Source organism: Anoplopoma fimbria, chromosome 3 (assembly GCF_027596085.1).
Source record: "Anoplopoma fimbria isolate UVic2021 breed Golden Eagle Sablefish chromosome 3, Afim_UVic_2022, whole genome shotgun sequence".
NCBI lineage: Eukaryota > Metazoa > Chordata > Actinopteri > Perciformes > Anoplopomatidae > Anoplopoma > Anoplopoma fimbria.
The window spans coordinates 5383505-5398972 of record NC_072451.1 but is presented as its reverse complement, the minus strand read 5'-3'; the positions used below and the strand labels follow the sequence as shown (position 1 = coordinate 5398972).

The window sequence follows — 15468 nt, the reverse complement described above, 5'->3', positions numbered from 1 at the left end:
TTGTGGCCAATGCTACATAAGGATGATGGGTTTTATGGCATATATAAAAATGCAGGATATCCAAAGTGCACCACAGAGCTGAGTCATGAGGAAAGTAAAGACTTCAGAGTTGACTCACTAGTTTCCATTATGCTGGGCATTTAAATTTAAACCAGGAGGTTGAGAAATGACTTTACTAATTATACATATGTTTCACCTGACCTGAAGATTATTTAATAAAATATATAACTTGATTACTCCCGTTTGAGAGCTCCAGAGCTGCCATTTTGAATAAAGTCAGGGTAGCGGAACCGAAAAAAAACAGCGGAACCCGGACGTTTTATACGTCAACACCCACTGTTGTGTACTTCTGCTTTCCAAACCAGGAAGATGGATTTGCTGTCGAACAAATGGGTCGTTAATGTGCTAATTTGTTGTTTTTTCATCGGTGAGTTGTATTCTAACACTTCTCATTGTCCGTGTGCACGTATTTGTTGGTGAGAGGAGTGTGTTTCTGTATCGGCTGCTTAGATTGATGGACTTCTTTGTGAGAGGAGCTAGCCGATGCTAGGCTAGCAGCGTTAGCATAGTCAGCGGGACTTCTCGTGATGCGCCCGGAGCGGATTAGGTGCTGCACCGTCAGGCCAAACTACATGAACTACTTCATTGTTTTAGTGTTATTTTGTTGTCCCAGAGCAGTTTAAACACAAATAAAGTTATTTTTTAATTCTTCAAGGTGTAATGGTAAATTCGGCATACAGGTGACCCACCAAAGTACCACTTTAAATGAATTAAAAGGCTTTTTAATTACTCACACTTAATGCTTTTTATTCTGAGGGGTGTAAATATGCAGTAATAATGGTTCTTTGAAATATGGATTATATCATCTCATCAATTCATCATGCTGAAAGGAGTATTGGTTATTTCTAATTTAGCTGATATTAAGCTTCAGAAAAAAAAGCCTTAGTAAGCAAGATGTGTCATTTGACTCTGTCAGGGCATAGGCTGCTAAAAAACAATTAAGACTTTTTATTGTGATTCTTCAGCACATGTAAGTGAAGAAGAATGTAATCTGATCTAATAATCTGTTAAATAATCTGCTAATTCATTTTAAAAGAAACAAATCACACAGTCTTTTTTTTAAAAGCACAAAAAAATACATTACAAAAATAACTTTTCACACCTGGTTCATGTGATGTACAGTACCAGTAAAAGGTTTGGACACACCTTCTCATTCAATGGTTTTTCTTTATTTCTTTATTTTCTACATTGTAGATTAATATTGAAGACATCCAAATATATGAAGACATCCAAATGGAATTATGCAAGGAACAAATGCTCAACAAACCAGAATATGTTTTTTAGATTCTTCAACTACTTTGAAGAATCTAAAATATAAAACATATTGACTGGTTTGTTTGAGCATTTGTTTGTTTACCACATAATTCCATATGTGTTCCTTCATAGTTTGGATGTCTTCAATATTAATCTACAATGCAGAAAAAAAAAAATAAAGAAAAACCATTGAATGAGAAGGTGTGTCCAAACTTTTGACTGGTACTGTATATTTATATATATTCTACTTTACAACAACAACAGTGGTAAAAAAAATGTTTTACTTAAGCAAAAGAAGCGATATCACAGTTTAAAAATTGCAACTAAAAGTCCTGCATTCCAGATTTTAAAATAATATCAGAAGTATTTGCTACAAATCTTAGTAAAAGTAGCCTATCAAAAGTAATAAATAATCATAATGCAGAGTGGCTATTGTCAGTGTTATACCATTGGATCATTGTTAATCGTGTATTTATACAGTACCAGTCAAAAGTTTGGACACACCTTCTCATTCAATGGTTTTTATTTATTTTTTTTATTTTTCTACATTGTAGATTAATATTGAAGACATCCAAACTATGAAGGAACACATATGGAATTATGTGGTAAACAAACAAATGCTCAACAAACCAGAATATGTTTTATATTTTAGATTCTTCAAAGTAGTTGAATGAGAAGGTGTGTCCAAACTTTTGACTGGTACTGTATGTGGAAAGGGCTGTGGGACCAACAGGTTGGATGAAAGTTATTCAAAGTAAATAAATATGTCTGAATTAAATTGCCACAGTTTTTCCTTAGAGTACAAAAAAAGGTCAGCTACCTGTGTTCAAGAGTATTTTTACCAAAGGGATCAAGTCTAAAATGAGGAATCTATTTGTATAAGTGAGGGATACAAGGTGTGACTTTCATTTCAGTTTGTCTGAATAATCAAAACCCACTATTTGTTTTTCTTTCTTTCTTTTGCAATCACTGTAAATTAATGTTTTATAATGTAATATTGCTCTCTTGGCTTGTGCAGTTGTTGAAGTGCTTCTTCTCTTGCAGGTGTCGGCTGTAACTCAGTGGAAAAGAAGATTTATATTCATCTCAATTACACCACTCCGTGTGTGCGACTGCTCAATGCGACGCATCAAATAGGCTGCCAGTGTGAGTACAGCAATGGATTAAAGTGATGCTCTGTACTTGTCACAATGATCCAACATGCATCTGGGACACTCATGACAAGAATAAATACACGACACAGTTTGCACATCTTAACTGTCGAGTATTTGCCCCTCATAGCTTCTTGGTGTCTTTCTTTTACTTGGCTTTTTTGTAGTGAAATGCTAACTACACAGTCTATTAAAAAGTGTTTTCAAATCATTTTCTGTGTGGTTGCTCCAGGCAGAAATCTACAAACCAATTCTGGGGCTTTGAGAGTCAGAAATTATTTCGGAAGAAGATAAAAGCACACAAGTCGCAGATAATCTGATTCATCAAAAGCTTTTAGAATGAAGTGGACTGTTGTACTGTTAAACTACAAAAAAGCCCCGGCATCAGCAATTTTGTCTTTGCTGTGTCCAAACCATTCCCGCAATGTAGAAGAAGCCTGCTGGACCCACATCGATTAGATCAGCTTTCAGGACATTTTTATCTAGCACAGCTGTTGTATTTCATCACTGATACTAAAGTTCCTTTCTCTGATTTTAGCCCATTTGTCAGGTAATGTGGGCGTGCTCCATGTGCTGGAGTCCGAGGAAAACTTGGACTGGGTCCTGCAGACTGGTCGCAATCCTCCTTATCTGGTTATCCTGGAGTCCCCTCTCTTTACCAGGTAAAGTTAACATGTCTCACCCTGCAGAGGAAGTACATCTTATTAGTTCCTAATGAGATGGAGGTCTATAGTATATTTATTTGTCTCAGAAATCAAAAAAAGTTTACAATTTCAAATGACTGTATAGAATAAATAATAGTGACAATATGTGTTAGTAGTTAAATAAGTCCTAAGCATTTCTTTCAATTGTTAAATACTTTTTCTATTTAGGGTATAAGTGGGGGGTAAATTATAACATCAAGTCATGACAGTTAAACTCCATCAGTCATAAGCTGTCAGTAGCAGAAATGTACAGTCTACCCCTGATGAAAGAAAGTTAAACCACATTTCAAACCCATGTCTGACCTGTATTTGTACCCGTATCGTTTCCACTGCCCCCGTGCCGACTGTCTGCCTGTCAGATCCATCATGATGAAGTTAAAGAACGGCTCCAGCAGGGTGGCGGGCGTCGCTGTTGTGGCGGCAAACACGAACCCGCTTGAGGGCTTCTCACCGCACACCAAATGTCCCAATGAGAACACAGGTGGGTGAGGTTTCGCCTGTTAGGACTTGTCCCTCAGTATTACACCAGTTAGATAAATGAATTGTGGGTTCTATGATCCCCGGAGGGAACAACGCATGAAATGACATGTTGTAGTGGGTTCAGTTTTCATGTTCTGTGAACAGTTTCTGCAAGAAATATAGTCATGTGTGTCCTAATATCACAGATTGGATTTTTCATCGCTTTATATTTCTTGTTTCTTCATTTTGTTCTGTGATACCATAAATTCAAAGCTTTTTTCAACTGGGCAGGAATAACTTCAGACGGGCAATGCAAAAATATCCTAGTCTAATGCTTTTTAAAACTTCATGTTATGTTATTTTTTAATATCAAATAACAGTGGATGTAAATAGAGATGAGCCGCTGGTTCTTGAAGGATTTTCCCCCAATTCTGTATTTAAAAAGAAGGTATTTTAATGATCTATTGTATAATGCTATAGGTTTATACAAGTACTTTCTGTTTTAATTATTTTAAATACTTTTTTGAGAGCTCCTATTTTGTCGAAAAGCCCTAAATACCCATGAGCTTCTGTCACCACCGCTATGTAGAAGAAGTCAGTCACATTTGGGGCCTATTCAAGATGCTTTTTTGTTTAGTTTTTGAACAAAACATGATGTCATAGTTACTGAATTAATTAGAAATTGACCCAGAGTACAAAAAAGAGTTGATTGAAGCTAAAGGTTGTATTGTCAATATTCCAAACACTGTAATCTATAGCTTTTGTGGTTTACTTTTGTGGTGCCTTTAAATAAATTTTAAACTTGCAGATTGAACGTTTCCTGCCGAAATGCACTTTGGGCTGAAGTTTATATGCAAACAGAACTTTAACTTACTTTTTATTCATTTATTTACTTAAAAAAAAAAGAAGAAGAATCAGGTGTTTTCTAATGCAGATGTACCGATGATTCAACCTGGTAATTTACATGCCCATCCAGGCCGTGGAAAATAATGTTCCAACTACATTTTCTATCGATGAAAATTAGACTTTTACTTCCAGAATTCTTTGTATTGAAAACAGATCAAGGGAAAAGAGAAATAATGCCAAAGAATAAATGATTAAAAGCTCACTTGTGTCGAAATTGTGGAGCTATATACCAACAACATTTTTAGCTTCAATTTATAAACATGACTTTAAAGATATCAGTACACTCTTTATGGGTGTAAGGCTGTTGACATTTACTGTATGTTTTTCCCTCAGGCGTGTACACGGAGAAATACGATCCCTCCATGGCCCATTGTAACGTGACGGTGTGGAACTCTTTGGGGAGCGGTTTGTCCTATGAGGAGTTCGACTTCCCCATCTTCTCTCTGAAAGAGGACAATGACACTCAGGTCATACGGCAGGTAATATGACAGGAATCAATTGAAGTCTGCAATAGAAGTTCATACTTTGTCTGTTAATTCCATTTGATTTAATCACTTCATTCTTACTGTTATTTTTTTGTTAAACTTTGTTGTCTGCTGTTGGCTGTCTCATTGTTTTCCGGTTGCTTTCTGCTGTTGGAGAATAGAAATATTTTAGAACAAAACAGTACAGTTGCAAAAAATCTGATCTGAAATTGTCCCAGTAGAGGTTGAGATTAGGCATGATGCCAATGAAGCTGTTTCAGAAGCACTTAAGATCTTCTTTCTGGAGCCGACATGTTGTGACACATTATGTTGAGACGATTTGTCAGAACCAATAAACCATTAGCTGTTTTTCCACTCTAGTATGTGACAAAGGTTTTTTTGCATATCTGCCTCTGAAGCAGTGCAAGTGTTCGTGTGGTTTTCTTCCTCAGTAGCAGATTTCATGTTTGTCACAGACAAGAGTTCCAATTGCCGAGCCGCTGAGTTTGACCTCAGCTTTCAGTTTGTGTCAGATTCAAACTTGCCTGTTTAAAACTCTACAAATTGCTCTGTGAAGGAGTGCGCTTGTGACCTTTTTTTGTGGATTCTGACACATTTTAATGACTTTGTCCAGAGGCTGAATTCATATTTCAGTTTATTTCTATGAGTTTAAAACTTTGCGGTTGCTCCACGTCTCAGATAAGATGTCAGGTTAGACGAAGGAAACTCTTCTGTAAGCTTTTGGTTTGAGGTTTGATCCCCAAATGTCAAAGTGATAAATTTAGTCCCATACATTACATCAATGTTACAGTATTGCTTTGCCCAAACCTGCCAGCGTGCCCCTGAGCAAGAGCTCCAGACCCATTTTATATACGTTCTAACTTGTTCTAAAAGATTACAAACTCCTTAAGATTCGCTAAAATACTATAATGTTATCAAACCCACACACAAACAGGTTCCTTATGTGTAAGTTTTTCTTCATTCGCAGTGCTACATGGACCATAACCGCGCTGTGAACGGCAGCACTCCTCAGTACCCGCTGTGTGCCATGCAGCTCTACTCACACATGTCCGCCGTCACCGACACGGCCACCTGCATGAGGAGGAACGACATCAACTTCAGCATCAGCCCAGGTATTAATATACAGCAACACAAATTAATATCATAGAAAAACTGGTTTACTTTTGATTAAAAAAAAAAGAGAAAATCAATTTAAATACAAGAAAATAGTCAATGATTATACGGTTTTCGACCAATTCTAACCTAAGTGCATATTGTTTTGCTTGTTCTGTGTCTCCCTTTTAGAGATGGTTTGCGACCCATTGGGGGACTTTAATGTTTGGGCCTCCACCAAGCCTATCAACAACACAGCCAAGGGCCACAAGGAGGGGGAGAGCTTTGTCATAGCATCAGCCAGGGTGAGTAACAGAAAAGAGTTTAAGTCTTGTACCAATGTTTCACTACTGTGCAACATTTGTTAGTTATTATGGTGTGATTTCAGGAACATGGTTAACATTTGTTCAGCCAGGATCTCCAGTGACCTCACACACCTTAAAGCCTTCTGGTATTAAAGCCAAGACGAAGCTAACATGTAGCATGTGATGCAACAGTTCCAGTCTGTAACAGGCAGCGTTTCTGTGCCCTGCTTCTTGTGTAAATACTGTAAATATACTTTATGTTGTTGAGAACAAAACCCATAAATGAAAGCGATGATATGGTGGCAGGGGAGCCTCTTTTTAGGCGAGGACTTTTTTCTGTTACATCATTGTGAATTGGATGCATTTAGTTTTTAGGCTCAGGAATTTTACTTTTTAATTATTATTTATTTATTTATTTTTATACATTTTTTTTCTCACATTTTATTGACTTAATTATGAATTGAGGAAATAACCAGCAGATACTTGATGATGAAAATAATGGTTAGTTGCATCCAAACCTTTCAACAGAAATGCAGTATAGCATTCGTAAATGAGACCACAAGATGGGCTGCATTACCTCATAGTTTTTGAGGTCACATTTTGATTCATGCTGTGATTTTAAAAAAAGGTAATTGGAAGTTGAACTGAACTACTTAACTTGATAAGATGTCTGGTTGATGGATCTCCTCTCCTCCCTGCAGTTGGACAGCAGGTCTTTCTTCTTTGAAGTTGCTCCGGGAGCAGAGAGTGGAGTCTCTGGGTTCGTCGCTCTGCTGGCGGCGGCTCACGCTCTGCGAAATGCCACCCGGGAGGCCCCGCCTCCACGCAACATCCTCTACACCTTCTTTCAAGGGGTCAGTCGTTTACACGTCACTGTATTCACCATTGTGCTCGACGAATAAACCAAATTTAATGTTGTACTTACTCATATATTTTTTGTTCTTTTTATGTGACTGTTTTGACTCCAGGAAACCTTCGACTACATTGGCAGTTCCAGGATGGTGTATGATATGGAGAACAAAAACTTTGCTGTGGACCTGGACAACATTCACTCAGTACTGGAGATTGGACAGGTGTGTTTATTTCTGTCTTCTGTATGTATCAAGCTGTTCAGGCTACCAGCTTATAAGGTAACTCTTAAAGAGACATACTAGCAGCAAAACAATACTGGGGGTTCGGTACCTTAAATCAATCTGAACAATTATATAAAAACTACTCATATCGTTATCTAACTTTTGTTATATGACAGTTTTTCATACTAGTGGACACAATTTGTTTGGTTTAAAAAAAGTATTTGAGCAGATTCAGTTAAGAATACGTACTTGACCCTTTATCACTTAACGTTATAAGACACAAGTTATGTTTTTGTATGTGTGTGTGTGTGTGTTTTAGTATTTCAGTATGTTGGTTTTGTTCACCACAGGTTGGACTGCGTGCCAACTCCAAACTGTGGCTTCACTCCGACCCCGTCTCTAGGAAGAACAGCAGCGTCAATGAAGAGGTTTGTATCCTTCTCATAAAAACAATTCAAATTGATATTATAGATAGATCTATATAAGATAAACTGAAGTGTCACAGCAACAAAGATGATGTACAAACGCATGTATAGATTAGGGGGGATAACTGAAAGTACTATAGAGTACTATTCACATTGTAAGAATGTATTGTACACAAGAAAAAGCAGGAAAATAAAACTAGAGGTTCTGTATCCACCATATAGCAAACAATAGTATGTATAAAAGTGTATTGTTGTGCATAAATGAATTAATACAGTAGCTAAACCGTATGAGAGGATCATTTATTAATTAATGAAATAACATGAAACAAAAATATTACTTCTGTAAAGATCCTGAAACAGACACAGCTTAGAACAAATATCAGGACTAAAACAGGAACAGAAGTGGAACCAATTGGAAAATATCCTTGAGCATTGTTGGTAAACAAAATGTTATGAATGTAAGATATAGAAAATGTACGAAGAACAAAAAATAAGCAAAAAAAAGTTTGGAATAGCAAACCTCCGACAAATCTGAACATTAGATGACCGTTTAAGAGTAAAGTTGGATATAAAACAGAGCAGAGATTAAACCATTGAGCTCACAGTGTTTGTATTATTGTATGTGTAACATTTATTTATTTAATTCCTTCCACTTTTCTGTTTCAGGTGAAGAAGCTCATCCAAAGCTTTCAGTCGGCCGCCACAAGTGTAAACGTCTCGGCGGAGGAGCCCGGTTTCTCTCAGCCACTCCCACCGTCGTCCTTCCAGCGTTTCCTGCGAGCTCGGCCGATCCCGGGTGTTGTTATCGAGGATCACCAGTCTGCCTTCACCAACAGGTGATTCGCCATCATTACACACTGTTATATTTAATTATAACCATGGGATCTGGGTTGCCTTATGGAGTTGACACGTTTTGTTAACCTATTTTCTTCTTCTTTCGTGTTCAGGTTCTACGAGAGTATGTACGACAACCCCGAATTCCTGAACATATCTTACCCATCAAACCTGACGGCAGAGGAGCAGCTTGAGTTTGTCACTGAAACTGCCAAGGTAACGCTTATTATTCAGAAATATTCATCAGATTCATGCGCTCTAAAATTAGCCTTGCTAAGCCACTGCACAACTTCTGCAGCACTCTCTGTGGTCAGACAGATACGATTACATGTCGAGAGATTATTTGCTCTGTTATCAACATTAACCTTTCAGTATCTGATGAGATGGATGCATAACTTGCAGGGCTGTGGTTTGGATGTAAAAGGTCATGTTGTTGCAGAGTCATTCCACTGTACATGTGTTTTCCATAACTTCTGTATTAAATGGTTGTCTCATCAGTTTTTTATTCATAAACACGTTCTCATTGTTTGCTGACTCCTCAGTCTCTTCTTATTGGACAAGTCCAAACTTGTCTGGCAATATCTAAGCGGTTTTTACCATGTTACTGTTTAATTTATTGTTGAGAATTTCACTCAGATGTTGTTGGGAAGCAACTAAATGAATATTTTCTTCATGCATCTTTCAGGCTCTGGCTGAGGTGGCCACCATAGTCGCCCGGACTCTGTACGTACAGGCAGGAGGAGCAGAAAGCCAGCAGAACAACATTAATGCAGACCCTCAAATAGTAAGATTTCATTTAGGAATTAGTGGCATATGTTGTCAGCCGTTTTATCTACTAGGTCACTATCCCCATATATCTGATATCTGTCCCTTGTCAACACCACAGCATTTCTCACCAGAAGAATATGAATTTGTGCTTTGTTATTTTATCTAAAGTCAACGTCTAGTAAATAGTAAAAGTTGTGTTTAATATCTGAACTTAAGTTGTAGAGGTTTTAAAAATGTTACTTTTAGTTTATTCACTTCTTGTGAGAATTTAAGCCATTAATGCAGATTATCTTTCGATATACAATATCAAAAATCGCTTAATTTCCTTGCAATGGCGTTGGTATCGATGGATGGTATTGGTATTCCATTTAAATGTACTAGGAGGCGTCTTGGATTTAGGAGGTCATAAACTTTGTTTTTACTGTTTAACCTTTATCTTCCTGCATGATACACTTCTATGACGCATATTCTTTTTAGATCCACTTTTATTTGTTTTTATATACTTCCTTCACATATTTTTTAAAGTTTGTTCTGTTCTCTTTCGGTCACTTAAAATCTGCTTTTAAGTAATTTGCGTACTTTTGCAACCGAATGGAGATGACTGACTCTGTCTTAACTGTTTTCTGTCCCTCAGGTGACCCGGTTGCTGTACGGTTTCCTTATTCGGTCAAATAACTCCTGGTTCCAGCAGCTAATCCCCTCTGACCTCATGAGCCACCTGGGTGAGTTGAGTTACAAGCTAATCCTTTTTTTTTGGTTTATTATTTACTCATGAGTCATACAAATGTTTCATTTTGAAGCCTCTGTGGAAATGATGAATGTTGCTACTGAACTTGCTTGGTTGTATTAATAGACTCTAATGGGCTGTCAGCAACACTTTTTTCATTATTGAATTAAGATGGTGACAAAGCAGAGGAGACACAAAACTTAATTTCCTCCCTCGTCTGTCTATCAGCTGACAGGCCCATAAACTTCTACGTCGGCGTGGCCCAGCAGCCCAGCGAACCGACCCTGCTGGTCCAGTACCTGCTGGCTAACCTGACTGGTACCACCGTTAACGTCACCCAGGAAAACTGCCAGAACCAGAGAGAGAACGAGCAGGACAAAGACAACAAACATGTGAGGCCTAAAGCAGTCTTCCTTTTAATAATTTACTTTTGTTTTCGTTATTTACTCCGAGATTATACCACAAGAATAAATACATTTATAAACATATTAAACAAAAGGTCACGCTGTGTATCTCAAATCTGGGTGCAAAAACGATAATTGTTATTGTGGATTAATCAATTATTTTATCAACCAACTGTTTTACTTATTCATTTAATTATTGGTGGACTACACAAAAAAAAGAAAAGACAAAAATGTTGTATCACAAGTTTTCAAAATGATTTGTTTTGTTGGACAATCAGTCTAAAATCCAAAGATATTCAATTTATGGTCATTTAAAATAATATTTGCGGTCATTAAAAGCAAAGAAAACATTCACATTTGAGACACTAAAGCCAGTCAATTTATAGCATTTTAGCCTGGAAAAAGATTTTAACGATTCATCAGTTACCAGAATAGTTGCAGATTATCTCTCTTTAGATTCACTGATCATTTAGTCAAGTCAACTTCAGTGCAACACAAAAAAAAAAAAAGTAGAAAAGAGTCAGGGCAGAATACACAAATGCCTTAAGACACACAATTAATACTGTTTCACTCTGGAAATGTTATTAGCTAAACTCAAACCCTGGTTGACAAGATATAAATGAAGACAAAGTGACACCAACTTGTACTCAATATGTTGTATGGTTATTCTATTTTTCAATATATAAAAACTGAATAAATATAGGATAAAGGTAAATTAGGAATTCTATTGAAACTGTAGTATCTGCATGCCTTTAACTGATACCTTTTAATAAAAAGTATTTGTGTATTAATTTCTCCCTCTGACCCCCCTTCGCCTTCCTCCCTCAGATGTACACCTACCTGTGGGTTCAGGGCGTGGCGCCTCCCAACAGCACGGAGAGGGAGGGTTTCTGCATGCGCTCCACAGCTCGTCTCTCCAAAGCAGTGTCCCCGGCCTTCGACCTGCGGGAGTACACCTCCACAGATTATTCAACGTGGACAGAGTCCCGGTGGAAGTCCATCAAAGGACGCATATTCCTGGTGGCGAGTCACGAACTGGAGGTAAACTTTGGCTTCACTCCTTAGATTTAACATATTTCTCTTGTGCTTTGTGGATGTCCTGTCGTTACCTCTGAAGAGGGTATTGGTTATTCACATTCTGTAGGAAGTCTGGACAGTTTGATGCTGGCACACATTGGGCATCATTCAACAACCGCTCTTAATCAGAAATGTCTTCTTAATGTCTGACTACAGTCTGGAAGCAAATCATTTTCTGCTCCGTACATTAATTCTGCAGCTTTAACATGCAAGTTGATAAAGAGTGCAATGATTGGCAGGTAATAATCCCATTAAATTACATTACATTACATTACAGTCATTTAGCAGACGCTTTTATCCAAAGCGACTTACAGTCAGTAGTATATTACATATCATTCACCCATTCACACACTGATGACAGGCTACCATGCAAGGTGCCACCATCAGACTCTAACTAACATTCATGCAACATCCAGTCCACACCGATGGCAAGCCTTCAGGAGCAACTTGGGGTTAAGTGTCTTGCCCAAGGACACATCGACTGCCAAAGCCGGGTATCGAACCACCGACCCTCTGATTGGAGAACTACCTTGCTCTCCACTACGCCACAGCCACCCCAAAAAAGTAGAAACTAAGCAGAAAAAAAGCAGCATACTCCCAGGATATTCTTACAATACTGACCATATTAGGGAGTTCCCACCTTCCAGGCAGCAAAAGGTTATTATTAATTTTAACAGGATTTGAAAAATCAACTTGCAGAGACTTGATTAAGGTGATCCATCATCCTGAGTGTGACACAATGATGAGCAGGGACTGTCTTGAGGGATCTTCTTTGTTGGGGTCGATGAGTGATGTTGGGGGGAAAAAATCATCTGCCAGAAAACGCTATTTAATGCATCGATCGCCAAATATAAATGATCTTTCTCACATCATCCATGTTGCTTATTCTTTGGCTTCTTACTTAGATCGTCCAGTAGTTTTGCTTGTGAGTGCAGTGCTTCTCACAGTCAAACAGTAAGGTTTCCAAAACAGCAGCAATAAAGGAGCTCTAACAACAACAACTAAAAAGGCAGACATAATGCTGACAGTGATGGATTATCTAGCTCGAATAAGGTTCAAGTCTCTGCAAGTTCATTTCACCATTATACTGAAATGAAACAAAACCCTACACATATTTTATCTTTGACAAGTTGCCATTCAAAGCCACAATGTGTGGATTTTGTTTGTGTTTGTTGAAATGACACTGATAGAATACGTTGTGTAGAAAAACGAGGCAGGTCTGAAGAAAGCTGGTGCGTTTGTTTTTTAGGCCTTTTCATTGGATGCCTAGTTCACACTACATGACTTTACCCCTGATTTACAAATCCCTCATACTTTGCCGTATATGTTTCATTTGCACCAAAGACCAAAGTTATTGCACCAAGAGTAAATAGAAAAGACGTGTGGAAACAGGATATTTTGTGCCAACGACAACCTTGAGGATGATTTAAAAGGAAAGTTCTGCTGATTGCTCTAACAAAAAATCCAGTCATGCATGGTATTACGTCTTTTACCGTGACACTTCTCGCATGCAATTTTATGAAAAGATGTAGTATTGAGATGTTTAATTGTGGAAAAACTACTGGTGAAGATCTGGTAGTGTGAAGCTGTGGTCGTATAGAGTGAAAACCACAACGATTTACGACCCCTGAGAATAGGAAGCGATCAGAAGTCTTTGTGAACTTTAGTGTAGCGGCATGCATCGAGGTCTGCCACTGGGGGGCGCCAAAGTCAAATATGTTAAAATTCAACGCGCAGTGACTTTAAAGCTGCACTAATCTTATATTTTTATTCTAACAATGTAGGAAACAAGTATGCATATCGTTAGACGTGTTCATTATGCTAATTATCACCCATCCCTGCAGCTCCTCTCAGATATGCGGAGCTGTTGATATATGTGTTAAGGTCTACTGCTACTACTACTGCCCCCAAATGGTCGAAAAGATAAATGAATACCATGCTAATGTGCTGTTGATTTGGATTTGCGGGGGGAAAAAACAAGGAAAGAAATAAGAATTTGCCTTTTTAATGTTTTCATGTAAGTTTTCCGAGCTCTAATTGTTCCGTTGACTCCTCCAGATGTTGACGCTCGGCGTGGGCGTCGGCGTGCTGCTCGCATCCCTGATGCTGACGTACATCATGAGCTCAAAGGCCGACATACTCTTCAGCTCGGGGAGGGAGCCCGCTAACGCCAGCTACTGATCCAGACTGAGGCGACGCCGGCCCACGACCACCACCACCACTACTATTACTATTACTACTACTACTACAACTACTACTTCTATCCCAGACATGGACAGACAAACCATAACTAGGTACACAGGTTAGACACAGCAGCAGCAGCAGCAGAGTTACAACACATTTTTTTTTTTAAGAAGACGACGACAACTCCATGTTTATGGACTCACTGGGGTGAGGCGTGACATGAGGACTGGACCGGACTGGATTGGCCTGGATGGATCTGGACTCATCAGGGTCAGAAAACACTGGTCGGACCCTGTCAGTGGAAAAGGATGTTTATATTTCTTTTGTTTGTTTTCTCTTTTTATTGTCAAAGAATGTTTCGTTTACTGTGTCACTGGATAGGCACTAAACATTGAGCATTATTTTGGACGTGTTTATGATTGTGAATATGTAAATGAGACTGAGTGTGTGTGTGATCAATTGACTGTGTGATTCAGTGTGTACGGACAATTATGAGTGTGTGTGTTTGTGACTGAGGATTGCGATGGTATGTGCTATACTTCAGCTGTCTTCTCTGTCAATGTAGTTAACTTATCAATCAGTTCTTTAAGAAGAAACCACTTTTTTGAGTAAACAAGTAGTTAAATTTAAGCTTTTTGCAAAATCTGGACGTGTGTGGTGAAGTATTTTGATAAGTTTTAGGTTCTGGGATGTTGACAACAATCCTGAATATTTATATTGTTCACTCCCAGTACACGTATAACTACACGTGTATGTAGTTGCAGACCCACTGCAGTTTCACATATTGTGATATTTGTGTGGAGAAGAATATTTTTTCCGAGCAGCCCAGGCGTCGCTGACAAACAACTTTATTTCATATCGGTCAGCTGCCTAAAAAAAACCCATCAAATCCAGTCCGAAAAATCTTGTGTTTCGACACTTAAAACGCGCTGGTACTCTGGCTGTGCACTCTTTTTGGTTCAAAACCTTTTCCAGAAGGTTTCTTTTAATGGTAACTTTAGTTAAAAAGTACAGCTTAATTGTGTCAACACTCAAAAAAAGGTTTTGAATTCTGTTGTAATTTTAAAGGCTGGAATCAATGACCAATTGTGATGCCTTGATGAAGAAATAAACATTGCTTCTTTTCAAGTTTTTTTCTTTTCATTATCGACACACTGCTGAAATCTAATTGATGTTTTTACCTAAAGAGCTTCCTGTTACAGATGAATGGCCTCTAGACTGAGATGGCACCACTCAAAAAAACAGAAAAGGTATAATCAATCAAATACTGTGGCCTTTAATTACCATTTTATTGCTGTGGTTACAGATCACAGCAAAACAATGCTTTTTAAAGTGCCTCGAGAGTGATTTCATCCTCCTTTTAGAGAGAATAAGACCACCTACAGGGTGAGACGGGAGGTCCTACAAAGAATATTAATATAAAATAGACACTTTTCTTTAAAAATCATCTCTTTTATACTGTCATTTCGGTGCTTTATTGAAGGCTTGTTTGCCAGCATAAGGAACAAAAAAGATTTGTTTTTTATTTTGGAGGGCAACACTCACAGATCATATATTGTT

General features: G+C 38.1%; 1 protein-coding gene across 1 annotated transcript; it reads left to right on the top strand.

Annotated features, from left to right (window-relative positions):
- The first annotated feature begins 318 nt into the window (after nucleotides 1-318).
- On the top strand, nucleotides 319-15036 carry ncstn (nicastrin). Its single transcript, XM_054626375.1, has 17 exons — nucleotides 319-427; nucleotides 2359-2460; nucleotides 3004-3127; nucleotides 3529-3650; nucleotides 4868-5013; nucleotides 5987-6131; nucleotides 6304-6416; nucleotides 7118-7270; nucleotides 7385-7489; nucleotides 7840-7917; nucleotides 8581-8750; nucleotides 8862-8964; nucleotides 9434-9532; nucleotides 10151-10238; nucleotides 10472-10635; nucleotides 11476-11688; nucleotides 13783-15036. The coding sequence occupies exons 1-17, from the start codon at nucleotides 370-372 to the stop codon at nucleotides 13903-13905; spliced, it is 2106 nt and encodes a 701-aa protein (XP_054482350.1). The 5' UTR covers nucleotides 319-369; the 3' UTR covers nucleotides 13906-15036.
- Nucleotides 15037-15468: the final 432 nt, after the last annotated feature.

What these genes read in the sequence shown, in the direction of transcription:
- ncstn (XM_054626375.1), top strand. Translation starts at nt 370, where the DNA reads ATGGATTTGCTGTCGAACAAATGGGTCGTTAATGTGCTAATTTGTTGT. An exon ending in TTGTCATAGCATCAGCCAGG is followed by an intron (nt 6,417 to 7,117) that starts GTGAGTAACAGA and finishes TCCTCCCTGCAG; the next exon opens with TTGGACAGCAGGTCTTTCTT. An exon ending in TCTACACCTTCTTTCAAGGG is followed by an intron (nt 7,271 to 7,384) that starts GTCAGTCGTTTA and finishes TTTTGACTCCAG; the next exon opens with GAAACCTTCGACTACATTGG.